This window comes from Octopus bimaculoides, chromosome 11 (assembly GCF_046866305.1).
Source record: "Octopus bimaculoides isolate indiv1 chromosome 11, ASM4686630v1, whole genome shotgun sequence".
Taxonomy (NCBI): domain Eukaryota; kingdom Metazoa; phylum Mollusca; class Cephalopoda; order Octopoda; family Octopodidae; genus Octopus; species Octopus bimaculoides.
In genome coordinates, this window is record NC_142938.1 from 40,140,810 (window position 1) to 40,151,451 (window position 10,642).

A 10,642-nucleotide genomic window follows, 5' to 3' on the forward strand; every position below is an offset into this window, starting at 1 on the left:
TCAATCAGGTCCGTCACCAGGGACATGGAATTGACTGAGTTTCTTATTGGGCATGAAGACATTCAGTATTCCTCATACAAAGTGAGTAAAGGTCAATTTTTATCCCAAGCCATCAAGGACAAGAGGAAAGACCACACTACGAAGCTTTTGAACAAACTCAAGCATCCCCTCCAACCAAACATGATTTGGTTTTTATCAGATGAGAAAAATTTCTGCCAGGATCAAATGGTGAACACACAGAACAACCATTGGCTTGTTGTGCCTTCAAGACATGTAACGAAAGTGATAAAAATCAAACATCCAGTCAACATCATAGTGTTTGGAGTGATCACTAGTGATGGCAATGTTATACCTACATCAAGTGCCTGGAAGAGGTAGTGCTGCCCTGGATCAAGAGAGTGGCTGCTGGAAAATCCTATGTCTGACAACAGGACTCTGCACCATGCCACACAAGGAAGAGAACCCAGTCGTGGCTATCAGACAATTTCTGCTACCACGTTACCCTTAACATCTGGCCACCTAACTCCCCAGACTGCAATCCCCTTGATTATTATGTGTGGTGCACAGTTGTGTGAGAGACCAACAAAACACCTTGTAACACCAAAGATGAACTGAGGGCAAGGATTATGGCAACATTCACCAACTTTAACAAGGAGACTGTCCAGAAGTGTTGCAGGAGATTCGAAAGTCGTCTGGAAGTCATGGTTGAAGCCAATCGTGATTTTATTGAATAAATTTACTCTTTAGTAATTCAACATATCTTTATGTAATTTTGGTAATGAGATGTCAGTGTTATTTTCATTTTTGCCTAATTTAGACGACAATTTATTCATTGCATCCTGTATGTATGTGTGTGTGTATACATATATATATATATATATATATATATATATGGACCAGGTAATGAAAGCTACAGAAAAGGTCACAGCTCTACTAATTAGGATGAGTTAGCCAAATGGAGCCATCCTTCAGGAATATGTGACTTATTTGCCCAAACAAAATACTCAGTACCAATGTAGGTGAATGTATTTATATTTAAGTTGAGAAATGGGGCATTAAAGGCATACTTCTCTGAGAGTTGTCATTACCTAACAGCAACTTTTAATAAGGAAATTTGAGTAATAAATCTATAACAATTAAATATGTCAGCCTTTATTTACATACAGTTAACTATGCAAGCATTGGTTGTGTATTTCCAGAAAGTCATGTGTGCAAGAATAAGATCAATCTTTGTAAAGTTGAGCATCTAACTGATGATTTAAATTGTACTCACAGTGCACTTAACTCTATATGCTTCATTTCACCAGATATTAGAAATTGGTACCAGACTGTTAGGTAATATTACCTAAGTAGAACAGTTCTGACCAATAAGTGATTTCCTTTTTGTTTGGTGCCATGAAACTAAAACTAACCATTAAGAATCTTTCCTGCCTTTCTGAGATAAGGAATTTCTCTGCACTAATATAGTTGTATTTCATCTCCTCATCTTATCAGTTAAAATATATTGGTGTATATTAGGAATTCCTTTGGAATAATACAATCATTTATGTTTCCTTCATTTGAAATTATGTATCATTGCTATTAACTGCTTGTATAAAAACACAATATACTACCTGGAAGAAGGTAAGATTTCATGGTATGTAGGTCAATAATTGAGAAAACTAAAAAAAAGAAAAGCCTTTACATTAATTTATTAGGTCTAATTTGCTCTTTTTCTTTCCTTTACAGTGACTGGGATTTTTTCACGTGCAATAAAATTGTGTGTTTTTGGCAATGAAATTGAACCTGATGTTGAAGAAGCTAGCTCAACCACAAAGCAAAATGTTCCAGAAGAGAAGCACACTAATTATTGGAAGACAGTTATCCTTCTATTTTGTTTTGCTGGCCTACAAGGTTCTTATCTGACATGGGGTATTTTACAAGAACGGATCATGACCTTTGAATATGGAAAGACAGGAACAGCACCTGGCGAATTCTTCAAAAATTCCACTTTCCTTGTTTTCTTGAACCGCATTTCAGCTTTCATTATTGCCCTATTAGTCATCACATTACAGACCCAAGCAAGACATACAGCACCTCTTTACAAGTGCTCATACAGTTCTTTTTCCAACATTATGAGCAGCTGGTGTCAATATGAAGCACTGAAATTTGTCAGCTTCCCAACACAAGTTCTTGCAAAAGCTTCTAAGATTATACCAGTGATGCTGATGGGGAAGTTAATCTCAAAAAAATCATATGAATTTTATGAATATCTGTCAGCTGCAATGATATCGATTGGAGTAAGTATTTTCTTGCTGACTAGTCAAGATGTCACAAAACACAAGGATTCTGTAACAAATTTTTCTGGAGTATTGTTACTTGTTGGCTATATGGGGTTTGACAGCTTTACTGCAAATTGGCAAGGTGCTTTGTTCACTCAGTATAAAATGTCCTCATCCCAGATGATGGCTAGCGTCAATTTATTCTCTTGTCTCTTGACTGTTGTAGCTCTTATTGAACAAGGAGGCTTTGTTGAGTCAGTAGCCTTCATGACTAACTATCCGACTTTTATATTTCATGCAGTTATTTTAAGTTTATGCTCTGCATTCGGTCAACTCTTTATATTTTATACAATTTCAAAATTCGGACCTGTGACTTTTACAATCATAATGACTCTGCGACAAGCCTTTGCCATCTTCCTCTCTTGTATTATTTATGGACATCCCATCACACTACTTGGAATAACCGGTGTGGCTGTTGTATTCTTTGCACTGTTTCTAAGAATTTATTGCAATCAACGGAAAAAAGCACTTGCTTCTCGGCATCATTCTAATAATGAAAGATAGAGAAAGGTAAAAGAGAGCAAATAAGAGACTGAACAAGATGCAAAGACAGATCAGATTATTTTTTCATTTGTAAAATTTGTGTTTTTTATTATTATTATTATTATGTTTTGAAAATAGTGATAGATTTGTCATTGATTATTGGTTAATGTTGGAGTGTCAAGATTACACAATGGTCCAAACATGCTGCATTGGCTCTAAACTCAGTCTTGGCTGTGTCATTTATTTTAAGCATTTATTGTAGGCTGTTTTCATTTAGTTGGTCATATTCACTTGGTGACATAAGGGCTGAGGTTCATCTTGTTACTGGGGGGAGGTATATCATTTGGATTCATTTATTGTCCCCATTTTGGGTATCTCTTGTTGCAAGTCATCGCATTTGCTTGTTCCCCCTTCTCCCACTTATATATATATATATATATATATATATAAGATATTAGAATGTTATTGTAAAAGTACAAGAACATTGTTTTTATTTGGCAGATTCTGTTTGTCAATCTTCCATGACAATGTGGTATGGCATTTTAGCAACTGAAGTTCTGTGAAATTATTAGAATCATTGCAGAACTTGGTTCATTGAGCATGGTTGGTCGCTGCTAATGTGAGCTGTGACTGTCATTTATCACTGACACGTATGCCTTGTACCCTTGCATATTGTCCAGTGTACCAATTATTGCTATTACTGCTATATCACCATTGTTGTTTTTAGTTTTTGCTTTACTTTTTTTTTCTTTACAAATCCAAATATCCTTTTGGGGTATGAGCCTTTTATTTCCCAAATTGGAAAAAAATTTATATCATTGTATTATTGGTTTAGAAACTATTACATATATAGACACACATGTGTATGTATATATGTGTGTTTGTATAAATGTGTGTGTGTGTATATATATATATATATATATATATATTTATATATGTGTGTGTGTGTATGTATTTATTATATATATATATATATATATATATATATATATATATATATATATGTATATGTATATATATATAATATATATGAATACAAGGACAGGGAAAATTTATCTATTTTTTTTCCTCTTTATTTTTATATTGAACTGCTATTTGCAAACGGATGTGTTATATGTGCAAGCAAATTATGTTATTTTTAAACTTATACATCATTGAGGGAACATTATATACTAAAGCAAAAAAAATTCCTCTTGAAATATTTTACCTTTTTTTTTTGTCTTCCATACTTATTAATTTTGGATTTATTCTATAGAGATGGAAATTTTATTCTTTTAAACGACACCTTCATTTATTTTTGTTTGTATAAATCTACATACAGCCATAATTGTGCTGAACACGCTTCATGTATTTATATGAATAAGCACATACATGCAAAACATACATACATCCATAGTCAGATATACAACTGAATTAATATTCATACACATCCACTCATTTTAACTAAATGCAATCATCCACTTCAAAAACTACATATTTACTTGCACATACCCATATTTATTTTATAATGTTATTGTAATAAACAAACAAGGAACAAAAGTATTATGGGATAAATAAACAGACAAAATAATAAACAAAAAAGTGAAGAATGAAATTGCTAAAAGAGATATGATCTGCTTTTTTTTTAATTTTTTAATACATTTGATTTTAGACATTCTGGAAATCTCATTTTGAAATTCAATGGTATATTTTTTATTTCACTTTTTGTCACGATTTTTTTTTTTATATAATATATGTGAACATGTAAATTTAAATCCAAATACTGGTTTTGTTGTTAATTTACATTCTCACAGCCCTCACCTTATTTCCTCCCACCCTCAGCATCTTGTGTATGTATATTTATTTTGGTATTGAGTTGCTATTCATTATTTTTTAATTCATGTCCCATGCTAGACAGATTTGACAGGATCCAAAATGGGTCAAAGACTGCATTGTGCTTCAATACCTGGTTTCAAATGTCCTTCCTAATGCCAACCACTTTATAGACTGTACGGAATGCATTTTTGTAGCATTGGCTAAAAAATGGTGAGTAGGGTGAAAGTCAAATTTTATCTCAGTAGGATTTACATTATTTTGTTAAGGTTATTTCTGCAGATATTCTATAGAAATTACAGCTAGCACTGATTTTTGCTACAACATTTCATATCTCATTGTTTGTTTACATCTGACATCTTGATATAAAACATTGTAGCAAAAATCAGTACTGGCTATAAGTTCTATAGAATATCTGTAGAAATCATCATCATCATCATCATCATCATCATCGTTTAATGTCTGCTTTCCATGCTAGCATGGGTTGGATGATTTGACTGAGGACTGGTGAAACCGGATTGCAACACCAGGCTCCAATCTAATTTGGCAGAGTTTCTACAGCTGGATGCCCTTCCTAACGCCAACCACTCAGAGAGTGTAGTGGGTGCTTTTACATGTCACCCGCATGAAGGCCAGTCAGGCAGTACTGGCAACGGCCACACTCAAAATGGTGTCTTTTATGTGCCACCCGCACAAGAGCCAGTCCAGGGGCACTAGCAACGATCTCGCTCAAAAATCCTACGAAGGCCAGTCAGGCGGTACTGGCAACGGCCACACTCAAAATGGTGCATCTTATGTGCCACCCGCACAAGAGCCAGTCCAGGGGCACTGGCAACGATCTCACTTGGCTTGCCGGGTCTTCTCACGCACAGCACATTTCCAAAGGTCTCGGTCAGTAATCATCGCCTCGGTGAGGCCCAATGTTCGAAGGTCTTGCCTCACCACCTCAGCCCAGGTCTTCCTGGGCCTACCTCTTCCACAGGTTCCCTCAACAGTTAGGGTGTGGCACTTTTTCACGCAGCTATCCTCATCCATTCTCACCACATGTCCATACCAGCGCAATCAGATGCTTCTTATGTGCAGCTTTTCTCTCAAGATACTTACACTCTGCTGCTACACCAGTCATTGGATATGACTCCTGTAGAAATACCTTAGTAAAATAATGTAAAAAGCACTGCTAACACAGTAGAATGGTGTATTGACTTATAAAAATATTTATTATACTTTATAGTATATTATGGTTGCATAACAAAATACAACCTACCTATAGAATATCTGTAGAAATAACCTTAACAAAATAATGTAAAGCACACTGCTAACACAATAGAATGTGGTATTGACTTATAAAAACATTTAATATTCTTTATAGTAGATTATGGTTGTATAACAAAATACAACATACCTACAAATCACTAGTCTTTACATACCAGCTCCTGGAATGCATTTAATATGTAAATTGGTACCCCCAATAACTTAACACCGCTGTATGTGGTGGCTATATAAACAGTGTGTTCAGAGAAGAGAATGGGTTAGATGGGTACTGATGAAGGGGCAAAACCCCCCGAGATATGGCATATACACTCATTACCCATTTTTTGTCTTTGATCTTATTGTTTGTTTACATCTGAAATCTTGATACAAAATGTTGTAGCAAAAATCAGTGCTGGCTATAATTTCTGTAGAACATCTGTAGAAATAACCTTAACAAAATCATATTTGTGTTAAAGACACAAAATAGAAGAGAGCCATATGAATTGAGGACACTTTAGAAAATAAAGGAAAATATAAAAATAGCTGAATACATTGAAATAACTATTGATTTTAATCCAGATTATTATACATATGTTACAGACCTTTTGTTACATAAAGGGGTGTTTTGATACTCTTCTAGCTGATAGCATTTAAGTCTATGAGATTGGTGAGCAGGCAAAATCATTAACATGACAAGTAAAATGCTTAGCAACATTTCTTTCTGCTTTATGTTCTGAGTTCAAATTTGACTATACCCTTTATCCTTTCAGGGCCAGTAAGATAAGTATCAGTTAAGCACTGGGAATCAATGTATTTGACTCGCCCCTCCCCCAAAATTTCAGGCCTTATGCCTATAGCAGGAAGAAAAAAAACATTTAATTTTTTATACAAAAACTGAGGGAAGATTTTGAATTTTAGACTTAGCAGTAATAAAAGTGTTTTAATATTATTTGAATTTCATCGGAAATTTGTAGAATATTCTATAAGGTACTTTATTTTTCTCAGTATTAAAGATATATGTCTGTTGATTATTTAATAATTTTGTGAATCACCTATAGTACAAAGAACAAAACAACAAATTAATTATTACTCTCAGAAGAGCAGGAAAATGTTAAAGTTTGCTGGTTCAGGATTCTTTAAACGCTTCCAAAGAAAAAAAGTGGAATAATTTATTTTTACTAAAAAATGTGCTAATAAAGATAAACTAGAGAATTCAATGATACTTGATATGAAGGTCTAGCAAAGGAAAAGGTGAATCATGAAATAGTTTTCTTTTGAATTTATTGCAATCAGCACATCATCATCATCATCACAATCATTATTTAGCGTTCCTTTTCCATGCTGGCATGGATTGGCTAGTTTGACAGGAGCTGGCCAGACTTCAGTTATCTGTTTTGGCATGGTTTCTATGGCTGGATGCTTTTTATATGGCACTGCCATGAGTGCATTTTACCTGGCACTGGTACCTGCAAGACAAAGACTTCTCAGCTGAGAGAGCTTGTGGGGGCATAGCCATAAATGACATGCCTGTATGTATAGATGTCTGTAATTTCACATAGTTTGATGTGTCTTCTCAAATACAGCAAATCATCACAAGTCCCGGTCCCTTGTCATCTCTTCAGTGAGGCTCAATATCTGAAGATCCTTTCTCCCACGTCTTCCTGTGTCTACTGCTTCCACAGGTCCCTTCACAATTAGAGATCAGCACTTCTTTAAGCAGCTATCCTCATCCATACGCATCACATGTCCATACCAGTACAATCTTTTCACCTGCACACAACATCCGATGCTTCTTATACACAGTTTTGTTCTTAAATCCAATATCAAAAATCATAAACAGAATGAACTAGAATCAGTACTGAATAAAATACACACTGTTCCACCGGTGAATGGGAATATGTCATATGGTTAGATGAGATCAAAACCGAATTGAATGACAGGGATAAAGGAGGAGAATTAAGATATACAACAACCAAGATTTAATCATTTAGTAAGGCTTATAAGGATTTCATTTAAATCTGTGTTCAGCTTAAAGGATGTCATTGTTTTTGGAAATCATAGAAGGCTCTATAAAATATAGTGCATACTTTGTAAAAATTCATGATTTGTATATAAAAATTGTAATAAAGTTCATCTCAATAATGAGCTGGCTAAGATAGCAAGCTGGCAAAATCATTACTTAGCAGCATTTCTTTACATTCTGAGTTCAAATTCTGCCAAGGTCAGCTTTGCCTTTCATCCTTTTGGGGTTGATAAAATAAGTACCAGTTGAGCAACAGGATTGATGTAATTGACTTACCCACTTCCCTAAAATTGTTGGCCTTGTGCCAAAATTTGAGACCAATTATGAGCAGAACTTCAAACCTAATTATTAATCCCATTTGAAAGTACAATAAATTATAAATCAATAACAAAAAACTTTTTCAACAACCATTAGTAAAAATGTAGTTTAACCCTCTAAATGTGAAATTACATTTGGTAGTTATTCCAGTAATGAGGTTAAAAATCTACTAAAAGATTGCAAGTCATAAACTTGACATCTCAAAAAGAAATAGTTTCAACAATAACATTCCTCTACAAAAAATAGATTGTAGTTAAGGGTAATGAAATTTGAGTGGATATATCTGATATCTGGAATAAAAGGGTTAAATATGCAATAATTTCAGTTCCAATTTTGCAAAATTTAGTTGTGATTCAAAAGAGTAAAGGTAATGTGGATTATAAGGAATATTACTGATTATTGATTCTTATTTCTTTAATAATTTTTTATAGACATTCTTAATCTGTTTCTGCACCTCTCCTTTATTGAGGTATTTAAAAAAAATATTTTTGATCAAGTAAAATATGCATATTGTAGCTTTGTACCAAAAATGCAAATCATTTATCCAATGGAGATGACTGGAATAGTAAAACATTGGGACTAAATGCAATGCATCACATTTTTATATCTCATAGTTCAAATCCCACTGGGATCAACTTTGTCTGTCTTCTGTCCAGGGTCAAAAAATTTAGTATTAGTAATATACTTTATCAAATCAATTCAGCATGTTCATTTTCCTTACAAAGGTTGATCTTGTACCTAATTAAAAATCATCATTATTAATATTGTTGTGCGGTTTCCATCTCCTCACTTCATAGTCAGCCCTGACTATGGTACAGGATCAGCCACTCAATTTCTTCATGATACAGCAGGTAAGATGACAGATTCAAGTTTGTTGTATCACAACTTTCAAAATTTAGGGCCTAAAACTTTGATGAAAACTGTCCAACTACAAACTATCTCCTAAAACTGTTTCTGGACTGGTGATTTATTTTTACATTGTACGAAGTCAGTTATTTGTGGAGGTATAGATATGGGGCTCTTTCCTAGGGTTTTTTACTATAACAGGTTAGTCTCTTTCCTTATCTGCATAAAGCAGCAAAGGGTTCTCCACATTTGAGTGTTCACAAACACGTTAAATATAAATGTACACAGCTTTATTTTAATCATTGCTGCTCGGTGTGCCTTCAGTTTATCAATTCCAGTTTGATAAAGTTTGTGCACACTAGCAAATTTATCATTTACTGTTTGCATACAAGCATGGCGCTCTCACCTGTTTCCAAGCAAGGTAATATTTCCCCATGGTTGAACATGTTTTTCACTGAAGATTGGAAATTAATGACACTGCTTGTATGACAGTAACACTTGTTAACTAGTGTGAGATCATGACAAGGAGACACACATACACATTCATGTATCTATACAGCAGGTTTCTTTGAGTTTCTATCTACCAAATCCACTCACAAGGCTTTTGTCAACCCAGGGCTATAGTAGAAGACACTTGTTCAAGGTGCCATGTAGTGGGACTGATCCTGAAACCATGGGCTTGGGAAATGAACTTCCTAACCATACAAATTACTTTACAAATTACTTGGTATGGTCTGATGCTTTTACTCAAGCAACAATCATCTACACTATTAAACGAAGAGATATATTTGATTTTCAAAACTAAGTTTGATGATTGTACAGAAACACAAATATCATCATCATCAACATTTACTGTCCGTTTTCCATGTTGGCATTGGCTGGACAGCTTGACAGAAACTGATAAGGCTTGGGGCTACGCCAGGTTCCATAGTCTGTTTTGGCTTGGATACCCTTCCTAATGTCAACTACTTAACAGAGTGCACTGGGTGCTTTTTATATGGCACCAGCACCCATGCCAATGCTTTTTACATGACACCTGTTGTGGGTGGGTCTTCTTGAGTACAGTAATATGCCACTTAGTTTGTCCTCTGTCATTTAGATTAATCAAAAAGGTTTGTTCTTAGATATCTTCCAGAACATTCTTATGAAAAAAAAGATAGGGGGGAAAATAAGATTTTGAGGCTTCTTAGCAAGGAAGAGTAATAAAATTGTTATATATATAACAATTTTATATTTATAAGATTGTTATAATGTCTAACATGACAGATGAAACTTTTTTTTTTTTTGAAGGGAAAGAAAAGTGGGTTCCATATGTAACATGAAACTGTGGGTCTGTATCTGGAATGTTTATTCTCAAGGTACAAACATGGGCATGGTTTTTATAGAAGACAAGCAGTTACCCATACATGCAAATCCCCACTTCTCCATGCCTCTAATGTCCAAGAAAAAGTAAAAGGGCAATACAGCTTGTTGCGATCAGAATGTCAAGAGCTAAAACAGATCCCATAAGACTAACAACTTTACTAATTCACCACCCTGAACCAGTACTTCTTTGATGGCCTCCAAAAGGGTAAAAGGCAAAATTGTT

At 34.5% G+C, this 10,642-nt stretch overlaps 1 protein-coding gene across 6 annotated transcripts in view; it reads left to right on the forward strand.

The window, feature by feature from the left end:
• Positions 1–4,411, forward strand: part of LOC106880632 (adenosine 3'-phospho 5'-phosphosulfate transporter 1) — a 34,063-nt gene extending 29,652 nt beyond the window's left edge. For all 6 annotated transcript variants that reach the window (XM_089359839.1, XM_089359843.1, XM_089359838.1 and 3 more), the window contains one exon: positions 1,729–4,411. In XM_089359839.1, the coding sequence (XP_089215965.1) occupies positions 1,729–2,825 (1,097 nt within the window). In that variant the 3' untranslated portion in view covers positions 2,826–4,411. The remainder of the gene's footprint in view (positions 1–1,728) is intronic.
• The last annotated feature ends 6,231 nt before the right edge of the window (positions 4,412–10,642 follow it).